The 18465-nt window shown below is 44.3% G+C and overlaps 2 protein-coding genes across 4 annotated transcripts in view; one reads left to right on the plus strand and one right to left on the minus strand.

The window, feature by feature from the left end:
- The window catches only part of SLC50A1 (solute carrier family 50 member 1), a 73153-nt gene extending 72271 nt beyond the window's left edge, over positions 1-882 (minus strand). Inside the window, exon 1 of one of the 3 annotated variants that reach the window (XM_085873790.1) lies at positions 762-882. The gene's annotated coding sequence lies outside the window, so the exon portion shown is untranslated. Of the gene's footprint in view, positions 1-539 lie in introns of all 3 variants that reach the window. The other 2 variants (XM_085873791.1, XM_085873789.1) reach the window with 2 other exon arrangements.
- Positions 883-7777: 6895 nt separating this feature from the next.
- On the plus strand, positions 7778-9067 carry LOC147030085 (uncharacterized). The gene is made up of 2 exons (XM_085872161.1): positions 7778-8678; positions 8826-9067. The coding sequence occupies exons 1-2, from the start codon at positions 7793-7795 to the stop codon at positions 9065-9067; spliced, it is 1128 nt and encodes a 375-aa protein (XP_085728287.1). The 5' UTR covers positions 7778-7792.
- The last annotated feature ends 9398 nt before the right edge of the window (positions 9068-18465 follow it).

The raw sequence follows: 18465 nt of genomic DNA on the forward strand, positions 1-18465 counted from the left end.
CAGAGGGGGGACACGCGAATAAGGGGCCAGAGGGGGACACGCGAATAAGGGGCCAGAGGGGGGACACGCGAATAAGGGGCCAGAGGGGGGACACGCGAACAAGGGGCCAGAGGGGGGACACGCGAATAAGGGGCGAGGGGGACACGCGAATAAGGGGCCAGAGGGGGACACGCGAATAAGGGGCCAGAGGGGGGACACGCGAATAAGGGGCCAGAGGGGGACACGTGAATAAGGGGCCAGAGGGGGGACACGCGAATAAGGGGCCAGAGGGGGGACACGCGAATAAGGGGCCAGAGGGGGGACACGCGAATAAGGGGCCAGAGGGGGGACACGCGAATAAGGGGCCAGAGGGGGGACACGCGAATAAGGGGCGAGGGGGGACACGCGAATAAGGGGCCAGAGGGGGGACACGCGAATAAGGGGCCAGAGGAGAGCTCGGGGATGGACATGCACGGGGGTTAGAAAAGTACATGCACGGAGGGTCCGCACAGTCTCTCGCAGGTAATTAAATCTTCAAAACGTCGTTCTCTGAACCTTACCTTTTGCTTTTGAAAAAAACGTTAGTAAAAAATAAAAAAAATCCGATATTTCAAGCTTTCACTTTTCTGTCTCAGGTTTCCGTGGCATCTGAACTGTCGAGCGAAGTTATGATTCACGACTCCCACGTGTTCAAGCAAGGAAAAGGCACAACCTTCCACCCGAGAGATAACACACAACTCAGAGTCCCAAAGTCATGAACAAAAAACGAATTGGCAAGTTACCAAAGAAACACCGTAACCAAACAATTGTCAGTGTTACGCAGACCACGTGGCGGCGCCACATCGGCATAACGTTCCACTTCCGCCTTTGTGGTTGTTGTTGTTGTTGTTGTTGTTGTCGTGATGTTTGCGACTTCGTTTTTTTCCCCACATTTCCGTGCTCATCAAGGTTTTGTTTTTTTTCCACATCCTGTCGAAAAAAAAGTAGATAAAAGATGTCACAAGTAATAACAATTGTTTATACACCGCATTTAGACGTGGGGATAATAAACAATCGAAACGATGTAAACAACGTTTCAGTTTGCACGCACCGATCGAAGTGTGACGTTGCAGTGATATTCACCTGTACGGTCACGTGTCACCCCAACCGCACGACGTCACAAGGTGATTCACACTTTTCACCAACAACGTGACACGCTACGCACAGGCCCGTTGCCTGGCAACCCATTGATAATAATTGATTGGGAATTTAAATTACACACCGACCTCGTCACGGATATGCCGTCGATCAAAACACCTTTTTCTCCACGAGGTCGTCGAGGCACGGGCAATACCTTTGAGAAGAGGTCCCAAATATATGATCAGACTTTTGAGGAAGATGACCATATGATACTTGAAGCCTTGTGGGTGGGAGTCAGAGGAACAACCGATGGATGGTGGTTCCATCGACAGGAAAAGCGAGGAGTAAAGAGTCGAGGTGTGCAGTCATCCCTGATTTTGTACATTTAACCAGAATAGACATTGCAAACCCAAGGAAAAACTTACATTTTTTCCAGTCAAGGTTTCCTCAGTGGATTCATCATCCAAAACCCATACCATTTGATATTAGCTTGGGAGCCCACCCAGAATTTTGCCTCAACTTCAAGATGGCGGCCAAAATCCGAAATGGCCGCCAAATTACGTTTAGAAGATTTACACTGCCTCGTAGTGTTTGTGGTGAATTGAAGGTCGTGACGTGTGATCACATGTCGCGCGGCTCGATCACGGGATAGATAAAGCCAAGTCTCCACACGGACGGGGTGATTGTCCCAGGGGCATTGTCATTTACGGCGGCGGTCCACTTGGTTCTCGTTGAATGGTGAGAATTGAGAGTATACCGGACTCCGTGCTTATACTGATTTATTTTGTGGTGATCAATTGCACATGTATACATTACTGCTTATGTACTCCTAGCTGCACCTGTATTCCCTGATGTGCCCGTACAAGCGGCTTCAATCAAATGGAATAAAGCCTACACTCTGAAGGTTCTTCTCTCGCTTTCATTTCAATTTATTCCATTTGATTTTCTCGGCTCTCTCAACCAACGATAGACAAGATCTACAAACCAGAGAGGTTCGACGCAGACCCAAACACGACTGACGCAGAAATGAAATGGTCGCATTGGTTCCGTTCCTTCTCACACTATCTGACCATCATCGAAGAGGGAGCCGACAAATTGGCCGCCCTTGTGAATCATGTCTCGCCCAGTGTATTCAGGCTCTTCTCGGAGTGCAACACTTACGAAGCAGCGATTGACGTGCTGCAGGCGCTCTACGTGAAGCGCAAGAACGAGGTGTACATACGACATCTTCTCAACACACGCAAGCAAGCAGCCGGGGAGACCATCGATCAGTTCCTGCAAGCTCTGAGGCAGTTGGGAAAAGACTGCAGCTTCCGGGCCGTAACCGCCGAGGAACACCGAGATGAAGCGACCCGAGAGGCATTCATCCAAGGGCTCAGGTCAGCCCACATACGGCAACGCTTATTGGAGAAAGCGCAACCCACTCTTGAAAAGGTAGCCGACCAGGCTCGAGCGATGGATACGGCTCAGCAGCAATCTGAGTCATTTGGGACACCGATGCTGCTAATGAACGCCGCTACGGTGGAAACTCAAGGAACCCCACAGGGCACCCCTGACACAGAGGATGGAGAAAAACCCGAGGAATCGGATACCCAGACCTCGTCAAACTCCTCAGCAACTACTTCGGTTGGTAAATGCTTCTTTTGTGGGTACAAAAGACACCCCGCCACAAATGCCCCACCAGAGATGCCACATGCATGAATTGTGACAAGAAAGGGCATTATGCCAGGGTATGTAAATCTACTCTAAGGAGAAATAAACCCACTTCTGCAGCTCTCTACTCACAAAAGAAACTAACTGCAGCCTCACCGGGGAATCTATCCAAGGCTATCATCAACGTACGAATTAACGGGCATATGGCTGAAGCTCTGATTGATACCGGTAGCTCTGAGAGTTTCGTCAACAGCTCGCTAGTGAAGGGCAGGAAATGGAAGATCCACCCGACAGACAATACGGTATGCATGGCCGCCACATCACTACAGTCCCGCGTACGAGGGTACTGCAATGTTGAATTGGACGTAAAAGGGCACACGCATCGGGATGTAAGGGTACTGGTGCTTCGTGATTTATGCGCAGACGTAATTCTGGGTCATAATGTCCTCAAGCAGCACACGAGCGTCGAAATACCCTTTGGAGGAAGCAAACCTCATCTAATTTTAAATGCTCTGACCACCGCAGAGGTAACGTCCCCCCAGCTGTTCGCTAACTTGTCGCCGGTCTGCAAACCGATAGCGATCAAATCGCGACGATATACCACTGCTGATATAAACTTCATCACTTCAGAGACCAAGCGATTACTGGAAGAAGGAATTATAGAACCGAGCGATTCGCCATGGTGTGCACAGGTGTTGGTCACCACCAACCAGAACCATAAGAAACGAATGGTTGTCGATTACTCTCAAACGGTCAATCGCTTCACCCACCTCGATGCCTACCCTTTGCCGCGCATAGACGAGATGGTCGAACGTGTGGCCAATTATAAAATATTCAGCACCATCGATTTGCGAAGCGCCTATCATCAAATTCCCATCCGAGAGGAAGACAAACCTTACACCGCGTTCCAGGCAGGTAGACGCCTCTACCAATTCAGGAGGATTCCGTTCGGTGTCACGAATGGAGTAGCTTGCTTCCAATGAGTTATGGATGACATCATCTCAGATGAAAACCTCAAAGACACTTTTGTTTACGTGGACAATGTCACGGTGTGCGGTAAGGATCAGGGGGAACATGATATGAATCTGGACAGATTCTTGAGCATTGCTAGAAAATATAATCTGACTCTCAACTACGAGAAATGCATATTCTCGGCAAGGTCAATTGACCTTCTCGGCTACACGATAGCCGACGGCACGATTAAGCCTGATCCTGAACGATTGCGCCCACTTCGTGAGCTACCCCCACCTCAGGACCTGCAGACAATGCGCCGGGTGATCGGCATGTTCGCTTACTATGCGAGATGGATTTCGCAATACTCCGAGAAAATACATCCCCTAGTGCATTGCAAAAACTTCCCACCAGATGCCGCTGTTGTAAAAGCTTTCCACAACCTCAAAGATGATATCAGTAATTCCGTGGTATTATCGATCGATAGCTCGGTGCCCTTCGTGGTGGAGACAGATGCTTCAGATCACGCGATAGCTGCGACGCTTAATCAGTCTGGGCGGCCGGTCGCGTTCTTCTCGAGAACTCTCTCTGGAAGCGAGCAGAGACACTCAGCAATAGAGAAGGAAGCGTACGCTATTGTCGAAGCCCTACGTAAATGGAGACACTATTTACTGGGAAACCATTTCACGCTCGTCACGGACCAGCGATCCGTTGCATTCATGTTTGATGGGAAAAATAACGGGAAAATTAAGAATGAAAAAATTATGAGATGGCGGATAGACCTAGCCTGCTATAGTTACGACATTGTTTACCGGCCCGGGAGGGAAAACCCTGCTGCAGATACTTTCTCTCGGGTCTACTGTTCGACGACAATCAGTCGGGCTTTGCAAGACCTACATGTGTCTCTTTGCCACCCAGGGGTAACCAGAATGGCACATTTCGTGCGCAGACAAAACCTTCCCTATTCTATCGAAGATATTAAACAAATGAATGCTTCATGCCCTGTTTGTGCTGAACTAAAACCCAGATTATATGGTGCGGCATCTGGCAGATTGATCAAGGCCACTTCTCCCTTCGAGAGACTAAATATCGACTTCAAAGGGCCCCTGCCGACCGAGACAGACAACAGATACATATTCACTGTTGTTGATGAATATTCAAGGTTCCCTTTCGCATTTCCATGCTCGGATATGACCTCGGGCACTGTCGTGAAATGTCTCTCTGACCTCTTCGCTATGTTTGGGAAACCTTCGTACATACATTCAGACAGAGGGCCGTGTTTCATGTCGGCCGGGCTAAAACAGTTCCTATTAGAGCACGGCATCGCAACTAGTCGAACGACGGGTTACAACCCACAGGGTAATGGGCAGGTGGAACGGTATAATGGAGTCATTTGGAAAGCCGTAACTCTGGCATTGAAATCAAGAGGACTGGGCCCCGGGCAATGGGAGGTTACCCTTCTCGACGCTCTGAATTCCATACGCTCTTTGCTCTGCACGTCCACCAATGCAACTCCTCACGAACGAATGTTTACCCACCAGCGACGTTATGTTGACGGCCAATCGGTGCCCAACTGGCTAACCCATCCCGGAACAGTGTTCATGAAACGCCCGGTACGACAAAGCAAGTATGAACCCATGGTGGAGGGGGTCGAACTCATCGATACTAATCCAGAGTATGCTCATGTCAGACTCCCGGATGGCAGGGAGACCACTGTGTCGGTTCGCCATTTGGCTCCCTCAGGTACTCCTCCCGCAGGTACACCACCATCTGGCACTCCTCCCTCTGACATCCCCTCCCCAGGTGTTCCCCCCCCCCAGGAACTCCACCCAGGAACGGTGGCGACGGAGCTGCCGCGTTCCACCCGAGAGCAATCGAGGAGTCATCCCCGGCACGAGTCGAGGCTTACCAAGAGGATCGGAAGCCTCCCTCAAGTGAAACCGCCATTTACTCCCGGAGAGGTCGACGGATAAAACCCCCTCGCCGACTCGATCTGTAAAGGGATTATCGGCATCCTCGATGCTCATGCTCCTATATGCTCATTATATCATATATCGATGCTCATTACCATGCTCCTACAACTCAAAATAATCCTCACTGCTTGGCATGTATGCTTCTGTAGTTTAAATAGTTCGCGCTGCTTGAAATATATACTCCTATAGTGCTGAAGTAATCATGGTGCGTTAGTTGGGCCTCTAGTTATATTTTAAAGACGGGGAAAATGTGGTGAATTGAAGGTCGTGACGTGTGATCACATGTCGCGCGGCTCGAGCACAGAAGAGATAAAGCCAAGTCTCCACACGGACGGGGTGATTGTCCCAGGGGCATTGTCATTTACGGCGGCGGTCCACTTGGTGCTCGTTGAATGGTGAGAATTGAGAGTATACCGGACTCCGTGCTTATGCTGATTTATTTTGCGGTGACTAATTGCACATGTATACATTACTGCGTATGTACTCCTAGCTGCACCTGTATTCCCTGATGTGCCCGTAGAAGCGGCTTCAATCAAATGGAATAAAGCCTACACTCTGAAGGTTCTTCTCTCGCTTTCATTTCAGTGTTTCCTGTCAAGGTTTTTTTCAGTGGTTCTGTCATCCTGAACATGTATCCTTTGAGATTAGCTTGTGAGCCACCCAGGATTTGGCCTAAAATCCAAGATGGCCGCCAAATATCAAAATGGCTGCCAAAATTAAATTAATTAGGTTTATACTGGCTTATTGTTTTTCCTGACAAATATTTATCAGCAGTTCCGGCATACTGGACCTATAGCCTTTAAAATTAACTTGAGGGCCGCCCAGGATTTGACCTCAAATCCAAGATAGCCACCAAAATCATCTTAATTACATTCAAACTACCTCTTAGGTTTTCCTGTCAAAGCTTTCTCAGTGGTTCCGCCATTCCAAACCTATGTCCTTTGTTATTAGCTTGGCGGGCACCCAGGATTTGGCCTCAAATGCAAGATGGCCACGAAAAACCAAAATGGCCGCCAAAATTACCTCAAAATTGATATTTCCTCTTATTTGTCCCCCAGAATGTTCTGTTCTCAGAAAGCAGAGTTTAAGGGCTGTGCAATAATTATGGGACCTGGGGGAGGGAGAAATTTCCGGATGGTGTGCCATTGTCTTGTGAGCCCTTCTCTACAATCCATGGGGATTTGATAACTGAGACCACAATCAACCGAGAAGTGAAGGACAGAGGTGGTCCAATGCAAGGCGGATACAGTACCAATGAGAGCACAACAGACACATTCATCAAGACCAGTCATATCAGAGCTACACTGAAAAAAGGCTAAATATCATCACCTCCTCAGCCCACAAGGAGACCACAATAGCAGCCTGAATACATCATGAAAATATGGTTCATAATCTAGTACTTCAGCTTGACAAATACTTCGACCCATTCCTGAATGGTCCCGCTCGGCAAATGAAGACTGGTGTGGAAATCGATTTTGATGTTGTCAGAGGATTGATGTCATCCGCAGAAGCTGGAGAACAGAAATATAAAGAAGTTGTTGACTTGAGACTCAAAGCCAGTGGGGAAGAACGAGTCAATTTCTTCGACAAGATTACCATGCTCAAGATCAAAACCGGGATGGAGAAGGCCAAGAAAGACCCAAAAGTTGTTAATATCCTGAAAGAAGACAGACAGGCCTTCGGTTTACTGGTAGGCAAAGCAACATCTCTAGAAGAGGCACATTCATATCCCTTGACTACTGTCCCACTATTTCTAGCCACACCAGAGAGAGATTTGAGACAAGGTTCAAAAGCAGCATTGAGGAACTCATCCTCATACCTCATAGAAGGATATGAGGAACCTCATAGAAGAGTCTGAATAAGTCCGTGAGAACCCGCCACATGAAGGAAATTGGCTTATAGATGGAATGACTGCTGTGAAATCTGTTCCTGCTCAGCAAACTTGGGGAAAATATGCAGCAGCTGTGTTGAAATTTTGCTTGCCAGCAAGTGACTCCAACTCGTAGCAACTGGGAATCATATTTGATTCACACAGTACAGCCTCAACGAAGGAGCTCACTCAACATCGCCGTGGCACACCTAGAAGAAGAACTCACTTCACAGGCTCTGAACAGGACATGCCTAAAGGGAAAGATTGGGACTCGTTTCTGCGAAACTCAGAAAATAAGACAGAACTGATTAGATTTCTAGTCGATTACTACAAGACCAATGCTGTGAGATCCAAGCTGAAAGTTCCACTATTTGTGACAGAGGAAGATAATACCTGGTTAATAACACAACTCAAAATCGAGATACTTGACTCCTGCAACCACCATGAAGCTGTCACCAGACTCATCCTCCATGCATCCAACTCAACAGATCCTGTCATTGTCAGGGTGACAGATACAGATGTCTTTGTTCTCCTGACCTATGCTTATTCTGTCATTAAACCATCACAAGACTGGATGATGAAGATTGACCATGAGAGGTATGTTAGCATCAAAGCTCTAACTGACCGATTTGGTGACGAAATGTGTCAAGCACTTCCTGCCTATCACAGCATTACACGGTGTGATACAACCTCTTTTCCATTTGGTGTTGATAAAGTAAAACCACTGAAGAAGACGAAGCAACTGGGAAAGTTCCAACTCCTCTCCCAACTTGGCACATCGTGCACTTCAGTTGAAGACATCGCCGATGCTAAGACTTTCTTTAGAACCTGCATGTATGCTGGAAGTGAACATGAAGAGTATGTGAGAACAAGGATCAGAATGTACGACAAGCAGAAAGTGAAATCCAGTTCAAGTATCTTGCCAGATGAGAGGAGCACCAATGAACACCTCAAGAGGAGCGATTTACAAGCTTTCATCTGGTATCAATGTCTGAAACAAGATATTGAGTATCCTTCCATCAAGCACAGAGGTTGGGAAGAAACGGAAGATGGTATTCGGCCAATATGGTTCACCTGCCCCCAATTCCCACCAAGCCTTTCGGTGACGAGCAGAAGAAGAAGGTTAACACCAGGTAAATATACATTTATTTATAGTAAAGCTCCGCAAGGTTTCCATTTGCTGTTTCAGACTTGTTGTTTGTCATTTAGTAATACAATTCACAGCCTTATATGATCGAAATCAATTTTACAAAGCATTCAAATCATTTCCGATCATACAGGTGACATTAATTATGATGCAGACACAGAAGATACGAAAGACATGACCCGGCCCCCAAAGAAGAAGAGAAGAACGAGACCCAGCCATAGTGAGGACAAAGGAGACGACAGCACAGGAGGGGACGAGAGTACTGGAAGTAACAACGACAGCATTGAAGAGCAGTCGGCTACCTCTTCTTGTAGTATTAGAGCAGTCCATTCATCTGATTCACAGACGGACAGTGACTTGGATAATAGCGAATGAACATTAACTCTGGACTTGCAGTTCTATCTTAATTATGTGTTTGTATCGCCCATTTTGTTGGTGAATTGAACTGTAGGATGACCAGAAAATGTGGTTAATATTATCTCAATTTACATTTTGTGGCCTGTTTTGAGTGAGAATGTCATATTTACATGATAATAAAGCTCGGTTGAGTATTCTAGACCCCAAAATCAATTTCCGGTACCATTATAAACCTCATATTAGGTACAAAAAGTTAATTTAACAGGAAAAGAGAACCCTCATTAATTCAATTTTGAGGTAATTTTCGCGGCCATTTTGGTTTTTTGTGGCCATCTTGCATTTGAGGCCAAATCCTGGGTGCCCTCCAAGCTAATAACAAAGGACATAGGTTTGGAATGGCGGAACCACTGAGAAAACTTTGACAGGAAAACCGAAGAGGTAGTTTGAATATAATTAAGATGATTTTGACGGCCATTTTGGTGGCTATCTTGGATTTGAGGTCAAAACCTGGGTGGCCCTCGAGCTAATTTTAAAGGCTATAGGTCCAGTATGCTGGAACTGTAGAGAAAAATTTGACAGGAAAAACTATAAGGAAGTATAAACCTAATTAATTTAATTTTGGCAGCCATTTTGATTTTTGGCGGCCATCTTGGATTTTAGCCAAATCCTCGGTGGCTCCCAATCTAATCTCAAAGAATATATGTTCAGAATGACAGAACCACTGAAAAAACCTTGACAGGAAACATGACGAAGCAGTATAAATCTCCTAAAGGTAATTTTGGTGGCAATTTCGGATTTTGGCTGCCATCTTGAATTTGAGGCAAAATTCTGGGTGGGCCCCAAGCTAATATCAAATGGTATGGGTTCAGGATGATGAATCCACTGAGGAAACCTTGACTGGAAAAATGTTAGTTTTTCCTTGGGTTTGCCCTGTCTAAGATGGATTACTCGAAGAGCTCATGCATCCTGGAGCTCCAAGAGAGGGTTTAAAGACTAAGAGGGCATATCTATACCAATAAATAAGTGTGTGTGTGTGTGTGTGTGTGTGTGTGTGTGTGTGTGTGTGTGTGTGTGTGTGTGTGTGTCCTCTGTAACTCCAAAACCATGAAACCTCGCAGCCTGAAAGTTTGCATGCAAACTAAGGGAGCTCCAAGGAAGTGCAAGAGCAAAAATTGGGTGTTTGGCTAAATTAAAACACCCATTTTGAAGATGATTAACTGCATTATTTAATTACACACTTTATCAGGTGCATCCTCGGCCACCTCACTCTCGATCGGGACTTAAGCACATCCTGGGTTACCTCGCTGGGGTCGAAAGCCACTATTTTTTTGGGCCTGCTCAACCATGCCCTGACATGAAACAGGCTGCAATAATTTCTTAACGATATCGTTTTTTTGTTCACTCTCCTCACTCATATTAGTGATATCTACGCACCTTTGGATACATAGCAATGCTTATAAATGCCCGGAGACAGCAGCGTTCATGGCTTTATTTCATTTCTGCACATTCCATAACCTCAAGAATTTTGTAAACTAAGCTGAATTACAAAATATAAGCTCCAGAATTGAACTTTGCAGCAGTTCCGACTGCTAAAAAAAGCGTTCATTTGTCCAATTTGGACATTGCTTCAGAATTTCCAGATGCATGGGTTTATTGACAGCAATTGGTAATCACTTTTCAAGCCAGGCGTTCCTTCGGAGGGCTTGCTTGAGTGCTTAAGCCACTTGCCAAATGTCCAACAGTCGATAGTGGTACAGTTCCTGTCCCGATCGTGAGGTACAGTCGGCAGTTGCTATTCAAGGTTGAGCTACGTTTATACAGCACACACAGACGTTGTCCATAATGGTACATTTGGATCTGTGCGGACTCTCTGCGGATATGTGGGCATGCCATGCCTGTTGCAGTTGCCGTGGTTGCAAAGTTTCATCCCGTATCTTATGGAGGCTTTAATGAAGTTTTCCTTTGTCCTCGTGACTGTAAAGCAATTTATTTTCAGGTTTGCTTTGCAAAGGTTATCTGGTTTCTCTTTGTGAGTTTCAAAGCAAAATATATTTCATAATGCTCGATTTCTGAGCCGTTTGCTGTATTGACGTGTTTTCTAAATTACCGAGCCAAATTTTTTTCCACCCATCATACTCGGCTGATTATAAAGATTAATGTTTCTGCACATCTCCTTAAAACGTCAATATCAATGTGAAGTTGTTTTTTTTAATTTTTTTTATTGAAATTCACCCAAAACAACGGTGAAAGCAACTCAAGGTTTTGGGGTTGTATACAGTACGTAATGTAGTCGATAATCACATTGACTCCAACCTGCTGATTCCCAACCTCCCCCCCCCTCTCTCTCTATCCCATCCTTGCTCCACCCCCTCCAAATATAGTGCAGCACCCTCCCACACATCTTTCTCTATCTTTCTCTGCATTAGATTCCAAAGAAGTTTCAGATCATCAGTTTTGATTCAGACTGTTGCATGCAACTCTGAACATACTGCCTCTGTTATCCCAAGAATGGATTTCCTTGACATATTGAGAGCTTTTGATACGGTCTGGCATCCCACACTGCTCACCAAACTATATTCTTAGGTACCCAAGGCAATCTCCACTCATGGCTTGTGGACTTCTTCTCCTGTCACAATCAACATGTGGCTCTTAATGGAATTCTCTCATGTCCTCTTCCTGTCCAGGCTGGAGTTCTTCAAGACAGTGTGCTTTTTCTGGTTTTCATCAATGTTCTCTCAGATTCCCTGGAAAATCCCCCCCCTGCTCTGTCTGTGATCTCTCCCTCTTATATTTCCTCAGGGGGCTCAATGTCCACCAAAAAACCCTTCGGTGAAACTGCCAAAATCTAGAATCTTCTTCACTCTTTCATTCCTGTTTTCCCCCACCTCTGGAACAAACTCCCACTCTCTTCAATCCCACTCCTCCCTCCAGTTCTTCAACACAGCTGTTCCCCACCATCTCTTATCTTCCCTCATCCAAAATCTTGATCTGTACTACCCCCGTTAAACCACCCCAAACCTACCTCCTTCAAATTCCCTGTTTTCCTTCCTGAAAGTCCCTGTAGTACCATCTCATTTACCCCATGTACCCCGCAACATCCCTCTCCCTTCCACAGATCTATTGCCTTTGTTACCCAATATTTTGTGCTTCCCTCTCCCACCCCTCTTGCCTCCTGCCTTGTTTTATGTTTCTGTGTATTAGCTCTTACACGAGCCTCGACTTGGTATGTAAAAAAAAGAAAGAAAAAAGGTCCTCAATCTCAAACATGAGTTTAAGGTCGTTTATCTTGACATATATTTCAGGCTTTTGATATTGTCTGACACCCTGCCTTGCTCTCCAAACTCTGCATATACCATCCAAGGCGACCTGCTTTCATAACATATTCCCTTCCTCTACTGTTGTAGTCAATGTGTAGCTTTCAAGTCCGGGATCCTCTAAAATCCTCAGCCCTGTTAATTATTTGTTTAAACTTGCAAATGTGAATTACCAGCCCATTGCTGAAATATCTTTCCTCCAATTAAATGTGGGTTAAATTAATTTATACGAATTGCTGTTTGAGCAACTTTGCACTGCAGCAATTAAAATATTTTTTCGTCTTGCACTTTCGTAACCCTCACTCTTCATAAATATGGCTGTCATCCGGGTTCACTGAAAGGATGAAACAACACATCGGTCATCAGACCTAAATTTGGACTCAAAATATTCAGATTTATAAATGGGTCTTGAGCACTGCGTGGGTCGACTCTGAGATCTCTCTCAAGGCACTCCTTCATCATTTCTAAAAATCATTGCAACTTCATTTACTGTAGGTAAATTGTAACTTCCTCATTTTGAATATCTATCATGCCTAAAGACCTAATTTTCATTAGGAATACTGTGATTTGCAACAAAAACCCTTTCCTATACCACATGCTCAACTTCACCTCTTGTTACTTCCACCACCAAAGGTGAAGGAGGTAATGTTTTCACCCCTTTCTGTCTGTTTGTTACTTACGAAATCTTAAGATTTCGTAAGTATATTGATGACTTCTGTCCTCTGTTTGTGTGTTTGTGTGTTTGTTTGTAGGCATGATAACTCGACAATGGAAGAAGCTACCAATGTCAAATTACACCACATGATTCAGGAGGGTAATGGTTAGTGCTGATTAGATTTTGGTCCAAATCGTTCAAAGGTCAAGGTCACAGTGAGGTCAAACATAATACCGTAAATTCATGTGGAAAAATGGAGTATTTTTGCTTCGGTCGACGTTACGAGTTTGTTTTAACTTCAATTTTAATTTTGTCTTCGGTTTTTGCGATCGCTTAGGATGCTTAACACTCCTTTGTCGAAATTCTGGTAAAAATCGGATGTTTTGGAGACGTTTTAAGATTGTATAAAAATATTTCACCCGCTGCGTCATGGCTCATCCCGTGGTGCAGCACGCTCGAACAGACGCGTCGTTGAGTCACGTAAAGGTTTTGCGTATGCGCGCTGACGGTGTTTTCGATGAAGATGGTGTTTCAAAGTCATTTTTCATCCCAATAAAGCTTGTCCTCGCATGCCTGACTCGCTAAGCCGTCGGATGGTGTAAAAATTGTTTGTGGATGGCCCAATATTACGGTTTTATGACTTTGATAAGATAATATTAAATAATCCCGTAAATTCCTGTGGAGAAATGGAGTATTTTTGCTTCAATCGACGTTACGAGTTCGTTTAAACTTCGATTTTAATTTTGTCTTCGGTTTTTGCAATCGCTTAGGACGCTTAACACTCTGTTGTCGAAATTCTGGTAAAAATCGGATGTTTTGGAGACTTTTTAAGATTGTATAAAAATATTTCACCCGCCGCATCATGGCTCGTCACGTGGCGCAGCGCGCTCGAGCAGACACGTCGTTGAGTCACGTAAAGGTTTTGCATGTGCGCACTGACGTTATGGCGCTCGCCCCAGCGTCCTTTCGAGTTGGGGGGGGCGTCGAGTGTGAACTTTACGTTACGTTAATCCGCGGTAACTCGAGAACGGAGGAAGCTACCAATGTCAAATTACACCACGTGATTCAAGAGGGTAATGGCTAGTGCTGATTCGATTTTGGTCAAAATCAGTCAAAGGTCAAGGTCACAGTGAGGTCAAACATTCGATTTTTGATGGTTTGGTACAGAATCATCATAGAAACTTCTGGTTTGCGTCGCTACCTTCTCTAGGGACAGCTTTTATTAGACAAGGTCAGAGGTCAAGTTGACGAATTCGTAAGTACCAGTCTATGACTGCTTGTTTGTTTGTCTGTTTGTCTGTGTGCAGGATATCTCAAAAAGTTGTGGATCGATCCGGATGAAATTTGTGCACAGGTTCGGTGTGTGATAAGAATGAACTGAGTAGATTTTGGTGAAGATCCGGATCTTCACCATTGAGAGATAGGGCCAAAAACGATATATAGCACGATATTTCAAAAATGTATTGGGCCAGATATGTTGTCGTTGATCAGGCATTACGTGGCGGAGGTATGCGCTCTACCGCCAAGTGGCCATCTAGTTTTACATGCTTTGGCCAACACATTGTTTTCTCTTATAATTATATCAAGTTCCTGCATCACGACGAAACAACATTGTTGATTGCGATGATTATTCATCCTTTCTTCATTTGCTTGAGTTTCCCACCTTAGGTTTTTTCAGCTGTAAAGTTTAACGAATTACAAAACTGGCAAAATTTGTTAATTGTACCATAACCTTGTTGCTCCAGTACTGATTAATTTAATGTTTTGTTATGGATTGAAATAGTTTGAATTTCTACTCTTGCACACTTTCTCTGCCACTTTTTCCGTAACCGCGTGTGTCTTTCCTCGAGCTTACCATTGCATGGTGTTATGTCTTGGAGACATTTAATTTTATCTCTGTCCTCTGCCTTCTCTTCTGTTAATTTCTTAGCATCTTGTTCTCACATTTTCAACAACCGTTTCTCTTGATTATCTGCTGTCTCTACTATGAATCTCTTCGCATTCCATTCTCTCGTTTTCTCCAGGCGTCTCACTCACTACTCTGATGTTTCTTCTGTTAATTGCTTGGCTGATCACATGACCGGAAGTGTTAAAATGGCTCACAGGCAATTTTTGCGAAAATCGTGTCAATTCCTTCAGAAATCTTCTTCTCCAGACCCACCAGTCAAAATGCTACCAAATTTGGGTCACAGAATTAGGTTAGGGTCCTGATGTTAAATTGTGGAGGCCATGCTGATCATGTGACCGGAAGTGTGTCAAAATGTCTGACTTAGTCAACTTTTGGGAAAATCGCATTAATTCCTCAAAAAATCTTCTTCTCCAGATCCACCAGTTAGAATGCTACAAAATTTGGGTTACAGCATTAGGACATGGTCATGATGTTAAATTGTGGAGGTCATGCTGATCACATGTCCGGAAGTGTATCAAAATGGCAGACAGTAAATGTTTGAGAAAATCACGTAAATTCCTTCAAAAATCTTCCTCTCCAGAACCACCAGTCAGAATGTTACCAAATTTGGGTTACAACATTTGGCCAGGGCCCAGATAAGCTCCAGTTTCAGTGGTCCTATTTTTGAATGACTTTCAAGTTCTACGACAAGTTCCTCTATTTTTCTGGATGCCTTTCCAACCGAATGCCACTCAGACTCACCCATGAAGATATTGCATGTTGTAATGAGAGCATCATAATGGCCCAAGTCAAGGATATCACTAGATAGCATTGACACCAACCTTTCATTGACACCTCCTGTCATGACAATAGGTTGTGCAGCGAAATGCTGTTTGTTTCTGAAGTAAACATTGACTATCAAATTGTACATCATAATATAATGGGCGTAAGCCTGGAACTTCTAACACATTTTTCTCCGAACATATTCTGTTCATACTTCTGAAATCTTCACATTATGTGTTTCATGTATTTACGCAGATGATAACAGATTCAAAAAATCGAATATCATAATCATAATCATAATATAATGGGCGTAAGCCTGGAACTTCTAACACACTTTTCTCCGAACATACTCTGTTCCTACTTCCAAAATCTTCACATTATGTGTTCCATGTATTTACGCAGGTGATAGCGGATTCAAAAAATCGAATATAGATAGAATTTTCAAAGAGGGAATCGATGACGTCACAATCAGCAGCTTTCGGCGGCAAACAGCGGCTGGGTGACGTGCTTTACTTAAGTCCATAAGTTTAGGACATTTGTTAAACTCAGCATTTACGACTTTTATCTTGCCATGTTGTTAATCTGTTGATGGATGTAATATAGAAACGGTGAATATGTCAAATCGTTCGCATTACTCATCCGGCACTACGTGTCAAGGCCAACAATCTAAAGCGACCGGTCTCAAACGCCACCATGGGCATCCAGACACACCACCAATAAACTGAGCTGTTGAATGCGGCGCAAAACATCCAAAGAAACTACCGTAACCGAGTATTGTGATCCATCCTGTCCCCCATACTCGTGGTAGATGGGTATCTGTTAGTCTCACAAATTGCCTTTATCTCCAGGTTACCCCATATATGCCTGATATTGGTCTCTTGTAGCTACACACTGCAGTATTCCATCTAGGCCACATGAATCAACCATCCCCACAACAAACCCTGAGAACCAGTCCCAGAATTTGCAGACATAATTAACAGTTTTCCTTCTCAGTTCGACATGAGTACGAAATTTCCGTTTTAGCCTGATTTTTCAAGGCTGAATCGTGAGAAAATACAGAAGGGTCACCCACCATTTTGAACCGGTCCCATCCTCGCAATAAACTGTGAGAACCAGTTAAAGAACTTGCATACATAATTAAGTTTTTTTTTTGTCCTAGTTTAACATGAATGCTCTCATAACCTTCCACCAATAAAGCTTGACTTAAAAACAAACAGTTCTGGTCACCAAATATCTTAATGACGAAAAGTCTCTGATTGTTCGCACTGGTATACGCATCCCTTTATTTGGGCAGGGTATAAAGACCACAGATAGCGACCGTGATCACTCTTGAAAATAGTAAAAATAACCCGGTGTACATATGTATACTGCTGATGTGCATATATAATACATTGTGGTTATTTACCTGGGATAATCCCAATTGCACTGGGCCATGGGCTGACACCTGAGGCCTACAGCTTATGCTGCATCACAAAATGGTAGCCACATGATTTTATTTTGTGGATGGAGAATTGTGGGTGGAGTCGGGCCAGCTGTCCAACCAATGGGACAAAAGCAGTCCGTTGGCACATATATGATCCAATACATGGTCCAATAGTCCAAAAAGGAACTGACTGGTATATACAGGTTGTGTCAATAAAAGGTTAACCACTTCAAAACTTTATTCACCAAAACATTGAGTAATAAAACAATATATTAACTCGGAAAATGAAAAACAAATCATGGAGAAATGAAACTCATTATGCGTTAATGCGCTTCTATTTGAGGTGTTCGATGGGAACACCGCCCCACACACACACACACACACACACACACACACACACACACACACACACACACACACACACACACACACACACACACACACACAACATGCAGTCACGTGAATTGCGAAGTTTTCAATGACGTTTCTGCAAGTTTTAATAGTTCCTGTCTGCACATAAGCCTCAACTGCTGCCTTCAGAATAGGTTCAGATCTGGGGTGCTCCTTGCAGACGTTTCCTTTCAAGCTTCCCAGAGGAAAAAGAATCCAGCAGATTGAGGTCAGGGCTGTGAAGACCATCCATTTTCCATACGCAAACTGAGAACTGGTTGTCCGAATTTTTTGATGCAGAAAGGCAATTGTTTCGTTGCTGTATGAGGGGTATCATCGTCTTGCATGAACCATTGTCGCCGGAGGGCTGCAGTGCTCATCGATTGCTTCAAGTCTTCGTAAAATGCATTGACAATCAACCAGTATCATTCTTGATTGATGGTAACCATTCTTCCATTTTTGTCTTCAAACCAATATGGCCCAAACACACCTCTATAGCTGACAGCCACAAAAGCCGTGACTTCTCTTCAACCTCAACTGGACGTTGACTTCCCAAAAGAATGTTGTTGTGTCAATTGACAACACCATTGACGTGAAAGTGTGTCTCATCACTGAACCACACCTCGCAAATCCAGTTTGGGTTTGCCTCCATCTTCTGCTGCAGAATATCACACATAGCGACTCATGCTGCTTTATCCCCATCGGTCAATTTATGGGTTGTTGTGATGTGGTGAGGAAAGAGGTTTAAATATTGTTTTATTGTTCTTCTGATACTGCTGGGAATGAGACCCAACTCAGCTGATCTTTGTCAATGTGTTTTCTTCAGACTTTGCATGACTGACGCACAAACTCATTCCATGTTTCCTTCACACCGTACACTTCTTGAGCGACTGGACCTTCCTTTGTTAATTTTGAGAATCGTCCTTTCACATGTTTCCAAATGGCTGGCTTGCTTGGCTTGTT

Source organism: Eptatretus burgeri, chromosome 3, assembly GCF_056783735.1.
Source record: "Eptatretus burgeri isolate ZD-2024b chromosome 3, Ebu_testis_v1, whole genome shotgun sequence".
In the NCBI taxonomy this organism is placed as follows: Eukaryota; Metazoa; Chordata; class Myxini; order Myxiniformes; family Myxinidae; genus Eptatretus; species Eptatretus burgeri.